The 17347-nt window shown below is 42.2% G+C and overlaps 1 protein-coding gene across 1 annotated transcript in view; it reads left to right on the top strand.

Annotated features, from left to right (window-relative positions):
* TENM4 (teneurin transmembrane protein 4) overlaps positions 1-17347 on the top strand; it is an 826730-nt gene that overhangs the window by 556680 nt on the left and 252703 nt on the right. Inside the window, exons 6-8 of the mRNA XM_014941555.1 lie at positions 5104-5356; positions 10555-10653; positions 12721-12956. Of these exons, the coding sequence (XP_014797041.1) occupies positions 5104-5356; positions 10555-10653; positions 12721-12956 (588 nt within the window). The remainder of the gene's footprint in view (positions 1-5103; positions 5357-10554; positions 10654-12720; positions 12957-17347) is intronic.

Genomic DNA, 17347 nt, shown 5'->3' with positions numbered 1-17347 from the left:
CCAGAAATGCTGAACTTTATCTCTGGGACTCTGGTCCTTTGGCACCTGGTGTCTTAGGCTGAGAAGACACCTTTGGTGTTGACAGGTCTCTTTTGCTGTCCCTTCAAAGGAGAAATCATCCCATAAGCTTGACTCTGGAGGCTATTGGAAATGTTGCTGGGGGGTTGTTTTATGAGGTGGTTGTTTTATTCCTCGGTGTTTTGTTAGCTTAGATGGTCCCTCTGAATAGCATTTGTTGGGATTTTAGTTCTGACAAGAAACAGAGAGGGAATGATAAAGTCCATGTCTTTTTGGAAACCGAAGAGGAAAACTGTGAGGAGGAAAATTTTGAAAAAACCCTCTTTTTGAGTAAGCCAAGATAACTTCCAAATAGTCACAGTTAGTCGTCTTATAGCTGCTAAGAGTAGTCTTGGAGAACACAGTACAGTTTGTGCAGAGGCCACGATATCCTGCTTCTCTATAAAGTCTTCTGAATTCCTGTGGTGCTGTTGTCCTAATAAAGGCTTGCTGTTCAATGTAGAAGGTTGTATCCAACTTCCCCTGTATCCCACCTGTGTGGTGGGATCTGCAAGAATTCAGTGCTGCCTACAGACATACAGCATTTATATATCATATACAGGAGGATAATCACTGCTTCTTCCCACTGTATAAGGTTCACGCACATGGATGATGTAAGAGAGCCACCACAGCCAGCATTAAGGTTCTCCTTCCTGTGAGAAGATGTAATGCACTTTATATCACTCAGACATTATGGAACAAGTTAAAAAGAGCATGTTCAAATAAGGGGACAGTTGCAATTTTAGGAAATCAAGAAAGAATTCACTTTCTGGGCTTCCCTTATCCTTTGCAAATCCCGTAGGATCTTTGGTGACCTCGGAGGGTAAGAACCTCAATGGTTTTGTCACATCAAGAAAATCCTGCGTAGCTGCAGTAATTTTCAGTAGGAAGATTTCAGAGCTTGTACTTTCATCTACACCTTTTTTCTAATGTTCCTTAACTTGAGAAGAAGAAGAAAAAAAGGGGATCATAAGGCAAAGGAAATAGTTACTAATCCTAGTCAAGGTATATTAAATTCAGTGATGCTCAGACATAACGTAAGTGTTCAGAATTTGTATATGAATGAAATTAAAAATATTCTGGGAGGAAAAGCTACCTCAATGTCAGAAAAAAAGAAATACAAGCTATAAAATCCCATGAAAAATCATGTAGACCAGAGTAAAATAGATGTGCTGTCTTTACTTAGCAAAGAAATCACAGAGGGTATGCAAATAGAGAATGAAAATGACACATTTTTCCTTGATTCAAAAGCATTATCCATAATAGCATCTGCAATGTGTCTGCAATAATAGGGTGTAAATTGGAATTTACATAACAGATCTTTAGAAACAGGCTCTGACTCACAGTCTGCAAATGGTGTCTCCAGTAGGGAAAGTCAACCCATAGCTGGAGAACTTCACAAAACACCTATTGCATATTCCAGGATTTACCTGTTTTTCCCCCTTTTCCTGGTTGTGCAGAGTATTCAGCTCAGGCATCGGTTGTAATAAAAACTCAAATAACTGCTCTTGGAAACCTTTGGTGGGTTGCTCCTGATTAGACAAATCATTTTCTCCGGGATGAATTAAATTCTTGTGAATGGTGACAGACTGACAGCCCTAAAAACTGGAAATTTTCTGTTTACGTTCATCTCGCCCAGGGAAGTTGTGGCTGCCCCATCCCTGGAAGTGTTCAAGGCCAGGCTGGATGGGGCCTTGAGCAACCTGGTCTGGTGGGAGGTGTCCCTGCCCATGGCAGGGGGGTTGGAACTAGATGATCTGATGATCTTTGAGGTCCCTTCCAGCCCTAGCCATTCTATGATTCTGTGATTCTGTGATCTTCCTCAGCCTGGAATTAATACACTGTTCCTGTCTTCCTTCTTCTGCAAGGAGGCATGGTCCCGAGACTGCAGGTTTTGGTGCGTTCCATGACTGTCTTCTGAACTTCTTCTGCCTCTTGGCAAAGGGGACCAAGCCAAGCAGTCATGGCTGCTGTCTGTTGAGTGGGAAAATGAGTCCCCAATTTAGCTAAGCCAACAATAGGATTCTTCCACTGTTGTTTTTACTACCTCCATGGTCAGGGCTGCAGTTAAGTGACATTCCCCAGTAATATCCAGTCCAAGGATGGGTGGATGCCTTGATTCACATGGTGCTGCAGATTCTTCCACTGTTGTTTTTACTACCTCCACGGTCAGGGATGCATTTAAGTGACATTCCCCAGTAATAGCCAGTCCAAGGATGGGTGGATGCCTTGATTCACATGGTGCTGCAGAGCTGAAGCCAGACCTGATTTAGTTCTGATATTCCTTGTCTGGACAGTCTGTGGTTATTGCTCTGTCCTTATCTGTTTACGTTCATCTCGCCCAGGGAAGCTGTGGCTGCCCCATCCCTGGAAGTGTTCAAGGCCAGGCTGGATGGGGCCTTGAGCAACCTGGTCTGGTGGGAGGTGTCCCTGCCCATGGCAGGGGGGTTGGAACTAGATGATCTGATGATCTTTGAGGTCCCTTCCAGCCCTAGCCATTCTATGATTCTGTGATTCTGTGATCTTCCTCAGCCTGGAATTAATACACTGTTCCTGTCTTCCTTCTTCTGCAAGGAGGCATGGTCCCGAGACTGCAGGTTTTGGTGCATTCCATGACTGTCTTCTGAACTTCTTCTGCCTCTTGGCAAAGGGGACCAAGCCAAGCAGTCATGGCTGCTGTCTGTTGAGTGGGAAAATGAGTCCCCAATTTAGCTAAGCCAACAATAGGATTCTTCCACTGTTGTTTTTACTACCTCCATGGTCAGGGCTGCAGTTAAGTGACATTCCCCAGTAATATCCAGTCCAAGGATGGGTGGATGCCTTGATTCACATGGTGCTGCAGAGCTGAAGCCAGACCTGATTTAGTTCTGGTATTCCTTGTCCAGACAGTCTGTGATTGTTGCTCTGTCCTTCCCTTTAGTTTGCTGGTTGATGTACAGAATTTTTCAGGGCTAAATTGTATTAAATCAGAATCTAGTATGGCAGCATTTTTGGGGGAGCTTTGCTACATCAGACTTCTGAATACTCCATTAGATTCCTAGGAATCTAGGGATTTTTTTCTATCTTAATTTCTTAATCTAGCTCTTTTTTTGAGCTTGTTGTTCTCTATTGTACTCATATAATAAAACAGAACGGCACTTCTAAGGTGTTCCTCTGACCTTTCTCCGTTTTTTTGGGTGAAGAGTTTTTTTATAGGATAAAATACATTAGATTCCTAGGAATCTAGGGATTTTTTCTATCTTAATTTTTTAATCTAGCTCTTTTTTTGAGCTTCTTGTTCTCTATTGTACTCATACAATAGACAGAACAGCACTTTTAAGGTGTTCCTCTGACCTTTCTCAGGTTTTTGGGTGAAGAGTTTGTTTATAGGGTAAAACGAATTGGGACCTTAAAAGCACTCAGTTCTCCCATGGAATATATGGAATCATACAATGGTTTGGGTTGGAAGGGACCTTAAAGATCATCCAGTTCCAACCCCCTGCCCTGGGCAGGGACACCTCCCACCAGAGCAGGTTGCTCAAAGCCCCATCCAGCCTGGCCTTGAACCCCTCCAGGGAAAGGACACCATCTCAGCCACCCTAAGGTTTTGGTATAATCAGCCATAGTTAATGATAAGGTAACGTAAGTCAATATAGAGTGAGGACACATCTTTATATTTTATCTTATTTGTCTAAATATCCAAGGAGCTACAGAGGAATTGTAAATGTTCCTCTCCTGAGTCCAAGTCCTACTCCAGATTTCGGAATTGTCATTAAGTATCAGGTATAATCAGCCATAGTTAATGATAAGGTAACGTAAGTCAATATAGAGTGAGGACACATCTTTATATTTTATCTTATTTGTCTAAATATCCAAGAAGCTACAGAGGAATTGTAAATGTTACTCTCCTGAGTCCAAGTCCTACTCCAGATTTCGGAAGTGTCATTAAGTATCATGGTAATTTTTGATACCATTCATTGTAATTTAGGATTGTGTATAGTTCGTTCCACTCTGAGCTCTCTAATTAGTACATGAATGTTAGTTTTTCATGATACAGAAGTCTGTCTGGTAAGTATTAGATTGATACTATATATATTTCTTTTAGATAAGGCATCTTATCTAAAGATAAAGACTTACAAGCTTAAACCTACTAAAATGAGAGGAATAAGTTTCCTGTATCCCATATCCATTGGGCTGAACTGTCAGTGTCCCTTCAGTTTCATTAAATATTTTAGTTTTTCATTGTTTCTGGAAAACATGTGAAAAATATGCTTGATAGTTAATTAAAAAGCTAAAAATACTAATATAATCAGCACTAGGTTGGTCTTTCCTAAGTCTTCACCTTCTCCAATTTACCTCCCTCTGACTCTTGGCTTAGAAATACTTTTGAGTTTTACCCAAAATAGCCCTATCACTGATCTTTACATCTTTCTTCACAATATGTTGTTTCATTTTCCTGACACTTCAGGTTTTTATGCCACGTGCATTTTTTACTCATTTTGAGTATGTCTAACAATACAAACTGTTGGATTGTGTTAAATTGTATAACCCTGACACAGTTTTATGGCCTCACCTCAACTCAGTCTATGATGAAATGTATTCTCAGTCTTCTTGTTGACTTAACTATTGAAAGTTCTTTGGCAAAACAGGCAGGATGAACTTCACCAGGAGCTGTATATCCATCATAAAAGCGCTCTAAAGTGTTATCTATCCAGGCTGGTTGTATTTCTTCATGCTTTATCACAAATCAGTGTCACAGACAGATTGCAGTTTGCAACCTGCAGTAGTTCATCGGAGTTAACTTGGCTGTCAGGGCAGCCTTTTTGCAGTGCTTTAAGCTTTTCTAACTTTTTGTGCATGAAACTCAACTATTTTTTCTAACCAGCTGGGGGATCGACGCGTGTGTCATTAGAGCATATGGAACAAGGCTCTGTTACCCTTGTGAGTTTGATTTAGGATATGTGGCATCCCAGCCTTCCTCCTTTTTTAGGAGTGCTTGGACAGAGATGCGTGCAGTATGGAGCAACTCAAATCACAACCCTTAAAAATGTTTCGCTTCTGTTTTAGATCATCCTCCAAATCTTCAAAATCACTCCAGACTTCGAACTCCACCACCTCCAATATCACATGCTCACACCCCAAATCAGCATCACGCGGCCTCCATCAATTCCCTAAACAGAGGGAACTTCACTCCACGCAGCAACCCCAGCCCAGCTCCCACTGACCACTCTCTTTCTGGAGAACAACCAGCCAGCACCCAAGAGCCAGCCCATGCTCAGGACAACTGGTTACTTAACAGTAACATCCCGCTGGAGACTAGGTAGGTCATTGTCTTTAATACTTTAAAATGTTCTGACTGTGTGTGTGCTAAGGATGTGATGGAAAACGCACACATCTGTAGAGCTAGCCCTTCAGTCTGTGAACTGGTGTTTGGCTTAAGTATTTTGAGTTGTACTTCTTATTCCTCGTGTCTGTTTATTTGGACTAGGAGAAGAGAAAGTTGCTCTTCTTTCATAAACTAAAAATATTGTCTTTAACAGCTGCTCATAAGGTTCTTTTCCTCATTTAAAATTGGCATCAGGATCAGAGATTAAAATGTTCTTAGTTTTCTATCTTTTATTTTCCTTGAATGTCTCTCTTCCTATGTGGTAGGATAAATCAATATCCTATTTAAGAAACTAAAATCAGTCGATACATTGAAAAGATTTAGCCTTCTATCTGTGCCTCATCAAGCAAGATACTTTTGTAGCACATCATTCAGGAGAGTTTGATCTTGTTTTACCCAATGAGGAGAAGTTGGCTGTAGCATTTTACTGCCCTACAACGTTGCTCCAGCAAGCATGAAACATGGGGTAGCAGGCAATCAGTCAATTAACGATGTTTCCATTTAGCATTTAAATTCTTTTACATCTGTGCAACACACAAAGGAGTGTGAAAAAGCTGCGCTGAGTTGTTCTGGTTCACAGCTTTGTTTAGGTTCTATGTAGGTTCTGGAGAAGGGACTTTTCATACTGCCTCAGCCTCTGTCCTCCCATACGAGGGTGAATGCATCTACTTCTTGCTGCCCCCCTTGAAAATCTGTTTTTGCATTCTCCATATGTTTTGTGTCACCATTTCCTTTGCTTCTGAGAAACCACTGGAGATATTGGAGTCATGAGGCCCCATAAATGGTATCTTATTCAGTCTGGAGAGAAGTCTTCCAGGCCTAACATTGTGCACTTAGCTGCCTTTTTTTCCCTCATTCATCTTACTTTCTCAAACCAACAAGAAAGATTTTAGACAGCAATAAATATATACAAACAGAAAAGCAAGCCAGGGGCCAAATTTGTCACGTTGCTGCCTGTGGGAATCTCATTGAATCAGTGGTAGTTGGGGCTGTGTCCTGGGACAAAATGTACCCAGTTTTGCCAGCTTCTGCTAAGAAAATACTTTTGGAAAATGAAGGCGTCTTTTTGAGAATGAGCTACGTCTGCTGCCCCTCTGAAATTTCCAAAACAGACCTCAATCTAACATTTTATGGCATTTAAGGATAATTAATTTCTCTGCGACTGCTTGATTAAAAAGACCCAACTAAGAAGCTGCATCCAAAAGATTAAGACAAAATTACAAGCAAGTACTGCAAGTGTGATTTGGCAACAGTTTCAGTAATTATATTGTGTTTCTAATTCTTGAGCATATAGACCCAAGCAGTGACTTTTATGTGTTATTTCTTTTGAAGAAAAAAAAAACACAACAAAAACAAATTACATTAAAAAATACTTGGGCCTCACTCCTGTAGCCCTTTTGTGAATAATCCTCTATAATTCTGGAGGAAGCCCTGGCCTTTTTCTAAACCAGGTTGTGAATTCTTTAGAGAAGAAATAATCTACTGTTGTAATAGCACCGTGAGATCCTCACATCTGACTGGAGTCTCTCAGAACCTACCACCCTCCAATTGAGAAGGAACGTCCTTGCTGCTGGATCAGTGGAGGAATGTCAGAAATAAAAGGTCTTTACTGAAAACACCCTGCCCCCATTTGTCCACTTCTGTTGGCAATCAGAGAGGGAGATGGAGAGACAACCCTCTTAATCAAGGAGTTCATAGACAGAACAATTATCTGGCTAGTCCTGGACTGCTCCCATTAAATTTTAAGTGAATACATCCCTAAAGACTGTCCTCATCTCCATGAAATCATTGTGGTTGGAAATTTTTCAAGATCTTAAGCAGACTGTTCTGTCTGCAAGTTGGGTTGGTCACATTATTGCTATTAACCAGACTGGATGTTGGAGTTCTACCTGCATGAAGGTCCTTCTGCATCACTTGGTGATTTCACTTCCATCACAATTCAGTCACATTTGTAATGGATCCTTAATTTAACCATTTTAATAGTCATTTCAAGACCGACGTTGTGGCTTTTGACACGCTGGTGGGAATGGTGTAATTTTGCCCAGTGTCCCTTCAGACAACAAACATGTTGGAAAAGAATGTGCAAATTTATGCCAAACAGCAAATGGGCACATTTACAGAGAACGACTGCTCGGTTTTTGTTCCTTCACTGAACAACGTTAAGAAAATAAAATGTGTTATAATGGTGTCATAATGCAAAGAGCCTGCACTGCGAAGATGATCAGTAAAACTGTGACAAATCTCCACTCCAACAGTCTGCTCTTCCAACGTGCAGACAGTTTCCATTTCCTTTGGTGGGAATTCTCTAAGTGTGAAAGACCAGGCTTCAGAGCTGTTTCCCAAACTTGGATGCCCATTTCCACCTCTTCCATGAAGTCGATCTTCCCCACTGCAAAGATTTTTAGAACCAAAAAAAGACCACCACCTAAGAGAATAAAATGTCCAATATGTAAAAAAAAAATAAATCCTGGCCAAGAGACATTAATCCAAGAATTAAGGCCTTTGAAGTAAAGCAATAGGAGATTATAGTAATCTCATGTCAAAAATGGAATTGTATTTCTGTTGAATATCCGTTTTTTTTAAATCCCGTATTAGTCAACAGAGGGAGAAAACACGAAGAAAAAGCTGCGTCTTTTAACCGGGGATTGTCACAGGCTGTGAAACGTGCCTACAGTTAGAGATTTTAAGCACCCCAGAGTTTGAAAAGGCTTGGTTCTCACTGCCACGGACTCCAGGCAGTATTCAAACTGGGAATTTAGGATGGTTTGTCATTGCCTGGAAATTTCCAGCCTTGCAAAGGGAAGCGGGGATTTGTAGCACAAATCTACAACTGACACAATAAGCATATCCTGCATCTGAGGACTTTAAATGATGCAAGAGGAAGAGCCCCCTCCTCTTCTCTCCCTTCTCTTCATTAGTTTCCCTTTACTCCCTCTTCTGTGTTTCCTTCTTCCTCTTTCTTTTCCCGTCTGCTCCCTTTTTTGTTGCTTTAAAAGCAATATATTATCAAGGGTGTGATGAGAAGATCTTTGCTCAGCAGTCTCTCTGACAGGTAAGTCAGTTCCCTGCATATTTATTCCACACTGTTCTTTCTTGTGTGGCCTGGTCCTTCACGTTTAACCTTGCAGGAGCAAATAAATGCCGACTGGATGGACATTTAGTTGACAAACCAACAGCTTTCAGGAGACTTCCATTCCCAGGAAATTTCGTGCCGTAATCATGTGAGGTCAGACTCTGCCACCACAACTCATAACGAGAAGGGAGAGTGGTTTGTAATTAGAATGCTCTTCCCAAGGAATCTCTAAGGGAGCAGCCTCTGTCCGGCCTTCAGTGAGGAGGACAGTCACGTATCGGTCTCCTCAGCGACCCAACAACCTCTCTGTTACATATATATATATAAAAAATATAAGATTATATAACCCTCTCCTCTTCTGCTCTGTTGACAATCCCCAACTGAAATTCATGGGACCAATTTGACATGGATTTTTAACTCCTGATGAACTTTTATTGATTGGTGTGTTGCCGGATGCCTTGCCTCTTACCCATTAAACGCTCAGCGCATGCACGTCATCCCTTGCTTCTTTTCGCCTCGAGATCAACATCCAGCCTTTCCTGCATTCCCAGGGAATGTGAGGAACCCGCGGACGCTTGGGGATGGGTTGATGTCTCAAGTGCCATGGCACACAGCTCCTGCATGGCCCACACACTCCACTCCAAAGCTAGGAATTAGAGTCACTTTACTTTCATTCAGACCGAGGAGTAGATCAGGTTCTGTCAAAGCAGACCAGAGGCCTCCAAAAAGCAGTGAGTGGAGCTAAACAGGTGCTGGCATTAGCAGCAGGAAGAGGAGGAAGCAGGAATGAAAATTAAGGTTGGGGACATTATAGAGGAGGCAGTATCAAGGTTTGTATAATGTGACAGGGCTGGTTTCTCCTGATAGGGCTTGTTACCTGCATCCAGTTTCTTTGACAGAGGAGCTCTCCTTTGAGCTCACATCATGTCACTTCTATCCTGTAAGCGCTTAATCCTGCGTAAGTGATAAAGTGTCACAATGCTGTTATGTTCCTTTTGCTAGTTTTGGCCAGGGAATTTAATGCTGAAAACAGACATGGGCAAAATCAGGACTGTTTTGGGTTTTTTTTGTTTTAAAAAAGATGGGAAGAATGTTGGGGTTTTTTTTTGCCAGGGCTTGAGAAACAAGCCCGGAGGTGAGAAAGACACAGTCTGTTCCCAGCTGTGCCTCTGACTTAATTCTTTATGTTCCTGCTATTCCCTTCAAAAAGTACAAAACAGTTTAGCATATATAGGTCAAAATGTGACTCATCAAAGTACATGCTGGGGAGGCAAGATATTGCAGGATTCCACTATTGTGTGCAAAAGTCAAAACCAGGCTTTTTCACATATAGGCCCTAAATATCTTGCCTATTGCTTCTATTATTCAGATTATGGATGATTGGTATTGAAATTTGGGTTACAGCATAACCTTTTCCCAGCTTCTACTTGCTTATCACTGAGAAACTTTTATTTGGAATGCTCATTTTGAGCAAAGCTTGCATTTTGAAACTTCTAAATAGCAAGTTATTGTTCCACAAAGGCAAAAAAAATTAGTCAAATTGGCAACTGAAAAGTTCTCAATTGCAAAAGGAGTGGCAGATTTTTGCTGGGAATCCATCAGGACATTAGATGGAACCGTGCTACCAAGGTATGGGCCATAGAGGGGTATAGTTACTGTGCTGTGCTTTTTCAGAGTAACAGTAACACAGATGCAGGGGGGGAATGAGGTTGCAGCTGTGCTGGGTTGAAATCTGGTCTGTTGAATCCCCCAGTTCAGAAGGTTTCACGTGTCACTGGCAATAAATAATGTGAAATGAACAAAGACATCAACTTTTCTTTATACATGCACATGGGCGTGTGTGCTTCTATGTGTGTATATGCATATATATAGTGTATAGAGAGAGAAGTGAACATTCTTAAAAGCTATATATGTATATGTGTAGCGTCTTATACATATAAATATATGGTCCATCATTCTAATTCCATGCACAACTGCACTATAACCATTGTGGTTTATAAGATCACACTTCATATATGCATGACTCACTGGCTTCATTCATGTTTCCATATGTATGTAGAAACATAGCAAAGCAGACATTCCTAGAGACATTGCAGGACAACCTCATTGAGATGGACATTCTCACCTCCTCCCGACATGACGGTGCTTACAATGATGGGTATGTGACACTTAACGTGGTCTTCCTGTTTCCTGTACAGTCATTCTGATCCTTGCATGAAAGCATTTGGTCATATCAATGATGTTTAAAGGGCAACACCATCGCTGGCCTCTTCCAAGATGGTTTTGAAAAAAAAAATGAGATTCTGGAGCTTGGAGCACTGTGTCCTGTACATATTAATGGCAGACTCATTAATATGCTAGCGAGCCACAGCATGCCATTTGCTTTTTTCCCTTGTTATTTTGAAAGTCATTTCACTAGTGAGAAGTACCTACAGCAGTTTTGAGTCCCATATAAACCAAGATTTATTTAATTTTCATAAAAATCTTAAGCCATTATTGTGCTGGCAGCCTGATACTTCATTGTAAAACTGATATTTTCCACATACCTTATCTTACAAGTGTCTGCTGGTGGTGTACATAAGCCAAGCCTTTGATTTTGACTTAACCACCCATTCTGGCATCTTTACCTAATTTTTGATCATTTAAGTTATAAGCAGATTTTAATTTGACATTTAATGCCAAAAGTGTTGACCTTGTGTTGGCGGTTTCTAATCTGGTAGCCATCATTAACTGAAGATCTAATTGGTGTACTTGAACACTGCAGGTACCTCTTCACTCAGAACAGATACATCTGTGTCTAAATAAATACTTTCCAAAACAAGATAGTATCTGACTCCTGTAAAAATGAATGTTTTGATGTAGAGCATTAGTAGAAATAATGGATCTTTCTCTAATGCCCAGCAGTCATGCTTAGAGTACCAATAAAACCATGGCTGTAATACTACAAACACCTATTTTGGAGAATTATATGTTGCTTTTGACTGCATGAATCAGTGGCTTTTCTGCATGGTGATGTTTCTGCATGTGTCGTTTCCCCCCGTGACTGCACAAGTGCCTTCAAGGGGAAAATAGAGTCACGTCTTCATCTGGTATAATCCACTGCCTTGACTGCCTCCCATGGCCCCACGCTGATGGCATTTATGCTGGCTGTCCCCGTAAACCATGGGAGAAGGTGCCAACTGCACCGGGGCTGTTCCTCAAGTCCTCACAAGCTTCATTTTTGGTTTGATATCAGCATGGTGATAAGACGAGTCAGATCCCTTCCCCAGTTTCATTCCCAGAATTGGAATTGCCTTGTACTTCACAATCTCCCACCAAAATTAGCCTTTTCATTTCGGATTCCTGCGGAGAGAACTCCCACTGGGACGTTTCATTTCAGGAACTCATGGTCTGCAGTGGGCTCTTTTCGTGCTGACTTTCAGGAGTCTCACACGAGGTCCTCATGGGCTGGCTCTCAGGCTGCATTTGTAGTAACGGGCAAAGCGTGGTGCCTCCCAATGTGTCACTGGGCAGGAATCGCTGTTGCTTTTACAGTAATTCACACTTTTTAAAGCCAGGCATCAAAGTATGGTGCTCTGGGCTGCTTTCTGGAAGCAGATGCCTCTCCCCACCGGCGATACTTGAATCGTGGACTTTGATGCTTTTAACCATTGTCCGACACTTCAATTTGCTGGCTGGGGACAGTGTGAATATTCCCCTCTGTGACAATTTGGGTGCTATGGAATGGCTTAAGCTCGATTTCCCCATCTCCATTCACCGATGCCATACCAAAAAAGAAAAAGCTCTCATGCAGCGATCAACGAATTGGTAAACACCCTCCCCTCTTTAATCCCACCCACGCTCCTCTTCAGTCCCTGTAGGGCATTTCTGCGGGAGCGGGAAAGGCCTCCAGTGCTGCCCGTGTGCCACCAGTCTGTCCTACCTGTGCTTGGGGTATTCATCTCGTTCTGACGCCAGCTCTTCCACAGAGGGGACTCCTGCCCTTGAGGGGTTCCCTGTGGCATTGTTGGTGCTGTGATTTTTTTGTTTTGTTTTCCTTTACTCTGTGTGACTTGCCTTTGATTTTTTACTCTTCTCTTTCGTGCATGCCCTCCATGTCCGTAGCCAGCATTGTGGTGGAGCTGCTTTCCTCGTCCCGGCAGCGGTCGCCATCCTCCCACCCCACGTCTCCCTGGGCTTCCGTCTGTGTTGAGGAGTCACTTGCTGTTGGTCTTTCTTCCCTCAGGCACTTCCTCTTCAAACCTGGAGGCACTTCTCCCCTTTTTTGTACAACGTCGCCGGGATATCCCTTGACGTCCAGCACTGTGTACTCACCTCCCCCTAGGCCCCTTCCCAGAAGTACCTTCTCTAGGCCTGCCTTTAACCTGAAGAAACCCTATAAGTACTGTAACTGGAAATGCGCTGCTCTGAGTGCCATTGTCATCTCAGTCACGCTGGTGATCCTGCTGGCATATTTCATAGGTAAGCTTATTTCTGGGTTGCTTCGTTTTTTCTACTTTTTTTGTTATTTCTCTACAAACCCAGCCATAATGCTAAAATTTGGGAACTGGAGGGTCCAGATTGTGGTACAAAGTGACGGGGAAATAAGGCCTTTATTGACTTAATCGAGGTTGCAGTGGTGTGCTAGAGCCAGGAGAGCTTAGTAAAACATGAACTTGGAAGAGGTTGCCCAGGGAAGCCCTGGATAACCCATCCCTGGAGGTGTTCAAGGTCAGGTTGGATGGGGCTTTGAGGAACCTGGTCTAGTGGGAGGTTTCCCTGCCTGTGGCAAGGGGTTGGAAGTAGATGATCTTTAAGGTCCCTTCCAACCTAAACTATTCTATGATTCTATGAGGCTTCCAACCTTAACCATTCTATGATTCTATGAGTCATACATTGACCTCCCATTAATGGAATGAACTGTTTGCTTTCTGCAGAGGAAAGTGTACCTTGCATGAGACAAACCCACCAGGTTTTCTCAAAGCAGCCCATTAAAGCAGGTAGTGAGGTCCTTGTCCCAATCACAGTCGTATCCAGGTCTGCAGGAATTCTCTGATGTTGACTTTGATGAGAGCAGGGTCAGAACTAAGATCCTGACACCCCAAAATGTGGTCTTATTCTATCTTTTGGTGGCATATCCTGGCCATTTAACCAACGATATTGAAATTCAGAGTGTGACCTGTGAAGGGAAGGACTGAGTTTTGATTGTGGCCCAACAGGAGCAGGGGAGTTGGAGAAATTTGCTGCTTGGGTGGAGCAGCAGTGGATTTTTCTTGCGCTGTGCATAATCTGCATTTCTTTGGTTTAGAAGAGTTGTTGTTGTTCATTGCAAAAAAGCGTTCTCAGTGTTTGTGGCAAAAGTAATTGAAATGTTAGAAGTGAAAATTGTATTTTTCAGGCTGTAAAGTTGGGGTGTCACCATTACTTTTTCTTCAGTTAGATTTGATATTTGTGTTATAAATGTCTTACGAAGGTCCAAGTCCTAGACTTCTATTTTAAACTGTCAGTGGTGCAAACTCTAGTTTTCAGACACTTACAAATGTGATCGTAGGTAAAAAGGCCCATTTCTCACAGCACAAATGAGTCTTTTTGATTTTGCTGTGACTTCCTGTGCACTAATGATCTATAAAAGCTTGTGGTTAGAATTACAAATCTTCGCCTGGATCGAAAGATTTCTGCTTTCATTTCACATGAGTATAATTAGCACTACCACAAAGGATTGCTTTTACTGTGTTCCTTTTATGTACACTTCTGTAATGACTGATACTTTTCCACTTCTGCCTTGCATCATGCTCTGGTCACTTTTATGCCTCCTGTAAGAGAAGCCCAGGAATGATTAATTAACCGACATTAAATCAGCAGCAGTTTGATGAAATATGCAGTCAATTTTCATCATTTGCTACGTACGTTTGGACTCGCCTTTCTCATTTGTCTGGTATTCTCCTTCTGCCCTGAACGTGGGTCCTTTGGACGTTATCTCAGTCTGTCAGAGGAGCGATGTTATAACTCAGAATAGCGGTGCCCGTTAATTCTGACAGAGGAGGTGTGTGCCCCTTGATAGATGGAGAAGAGTTTGCTTTGCCATTCAGTTTTCTCCAATTCAAAACCCTTCTTCAGAGTTCTGAAAAGATCGGGCTCCTGTTTAAAAATCACAGTTAATGTGGTTGGAAGGTAGGTCCGTGGAGTGCTCTCTCCCATCCCTTTTTTTTTCCCCCCCATTCAGATGAATTCCGTGGCATTTGCCAGGCTCCACGGATGGCTGGCGAGGTGCCAGAAATGCTGATCAGGTTGAACTGCTGTAATTATGGGTCATAATTACTAATTTCTAAAGGAACTATCAATTATTAAAAATCAAATTCGATGGTTCAGTTCAGCGTAAACATATTTAGCAAAGATTGTCTCTACCAGACCCAGTGTTCTAATCAACAAGCAAAAAGGCAGATATTTAATTAGATTTTGATGAAAAATTGTGTTTAATTTCAAGTATAATCAATTATTAATTACTGTAATGAGTGACTCTGGCGGGGTTTACTAATTAACTCATTTAAAAATTATGAATAACCTTTTCATTTGTAATTATTTTCTACATCCTGTCAAGTTGCAGATGAGAATTGTATCACCTAACCCAAAAGAAAAAAAAAAAAAAGGAATCAGGGAGTCAAAATGTTTGTATTTTTGCCAAGTTAAGCTGAGATATTTTGCATTCCGGTAAAATCTACGCAGTTCGTAACAGGAGCTCGTTCATTCTTTTCAATAACCTGGTCTGTTTGCAAAACAAATTACTGTTTCCCTTTTTTTTTTCCCCCCTGATATTTGCATAGTTGCATTTTTCTATAGATACCTTTCCTCATTTAAGCATCATCTTGCTCTTTTCGATGCGATGGGGACATTTGAGTGCTAAGATATAACTTAATCATGAGTAAGGTCTAATCTATATGTAACAGCTCATGAGTGTCCAGAACTTGGCTACTTTCCACCCGCTCTTGTTAGTTAAAACAACCATAGGAATTATCTTTTTAATGACCATTTCCATCCTCCAGAGCAAACTGAGGTCATTGGAAAGACTCCCAATTAAGTGAATGGACTTTGGATGGGATCCCGTGGCAGTGGCTTGGCATTTACTCTGTATTTTTATACACTGATCCGTTAATGGAAACACTTCAGAGCAATGTCTAGGGCTTCAGGATGCTCCTCACAGCATCAGACATGTCACATGTCATCCCTGGAAGCGTTCAAGACCAGGCTGGATGGAGCTTTGAGGAACCTGGTGTGGTGGGAGGTGTCCCTGCCCATGGCAGGGGGTTGGAACTCAATGATCTTTAAGGTCCCTTCCAACTCTATGATTCTGTGGAGGTGAAGCCGGTTCATTTTCCAAATTCATCTGAAGCCCTTGCAAAATCACTTGTTTAAGGCTAAAAGACAGATTTTCCATTATTTTCTGAAAGTCTTTATGGTGTGTAATAGTCTGAGGTTCATTTATCTTGCTGGGCTTTTTCAAACAAGAGGAGAGGAGGCACAAATAGAAGTCCATGGAAGCTGAACGGCTGGTATCATGTGTCAACACTGTGATCAAGCTGAAGGTTTTACGGGGCTGAGTCACTGGCCTGGAGAGATAATGACAAACAAAATATAACATGGGTGTATTAAGCACGAGAAGCTGGTTTTCATTTGAATTAACCGGCTTTTGATTGACTTGTGGCCACCTTTTCAAATATCCCGAGGCACCCACGGAGGCAGTGGCCACAATGCACGTCAAAGTTTTGCGCACACGGGGCTTATGCAAATGTGACGAGCTCCGCGGAACCTCGTCTGGTGGGGTGAGAGCACCAAAGAGAAAAGCTGTGGCAGATCAGGGGCTGGAACATTAAAATGGCAGGAATGCCTGTAACCGCTGAAATAAAAGGGCCCCTTTAAGCAGCTCGTAACTCACCCTGCAAATTTGCGCTTCCAGGAGGTCGTGGAGAGACACCGCTTTAAAAATTCCCCGTTTTAGGATTGTCCATTCAATTGATAGCTAGAAACAGGGAATTTTCCTGGCTTTTGCTGGGATGTGAAGGGGTCTGTGCGCCATGGATCTCTGCCTTGGAGGGCTAATTCATAGCCAGATTCTGAATAACTGGGGTTATTCAGCCTGGAGAAGAGGAGGCTGAGGGGAGACCTTATTGCTCTCTACAACTCCCTGAAAGGAGGGTGTAGAGAGGTGGGGGTCGGGCTCTTCTCCCAAGTCACAGGTGACAGGACGAGAGGAAATGGCCTCAAGTTGCGCCAGGGGAGGTTCAGGCTGGAGATTAGGAAAAATTTTTTCACTGAAAGGGTTATCAGGCATTGGAATGGGCTGCCCAGGGAGGTGGTTGAGGCACCATCCCTGGAGGTGTTCAAAAGACGGGTTGATGTAGTGCTGGGAGGTATGGTTTAGTGATGATGCTCCTTGTTTGTTGTGTGGGTGTCTACTTTTGTCAGTTAGGTTGACGGTTGGACAAGATGATCTTTAAGGTCCCTTCCAACCTAGAAGATTCTGTGATTCTGTGATTCTTATGGCAGAGATAATACAATCTTATGTTGCTATCCAAAATACTTTTGCCACCTTTTCTCTACCTGGGGGACGCCAGGCTTTTCGTAAAGAATCTCTGACATTGCTTTACTGCCGGGGAGGAAGATTTCTGAGTTCAGAAACAGAAAAGACCTGTTTGATTGTTCAGATCTCTGTGCCCGGCAGCTGTTTGGCTTGATCCACGGAACAGTTTCTAAATGAATTAGTGATGGAGAATAGTTTCTTTCTTCTGAAGCAGAAGGTATTATCCTCTGCCTGATGGAGATTCCAGACTTAGATGGAAGTACAATTTGATGTAGCTGGGTGCTTGCAATTTTCCTAT

The sequence above is a fragment of the Calidris pugnax genome, unplaced genomic scaffold, assembly GCF_001431845.1.
Source record: "Calidris pugnax isolate Ruff unplaced genomic scaffold, ASM143184v1 scaffold99, whole genome shotgun sequence".
Classification (NCBI taxonomy): domain Eukaryota; kingdom Metazoa; phylum Chordata; class Aves; order Charadriiformes; family Scolopacidae; genus Calidris; species Calidris pugnax.
Note: the sequence above shows the minus strand (reverse complement) of the source record. Positions and strands in the feature narration are given on the sequence as shown.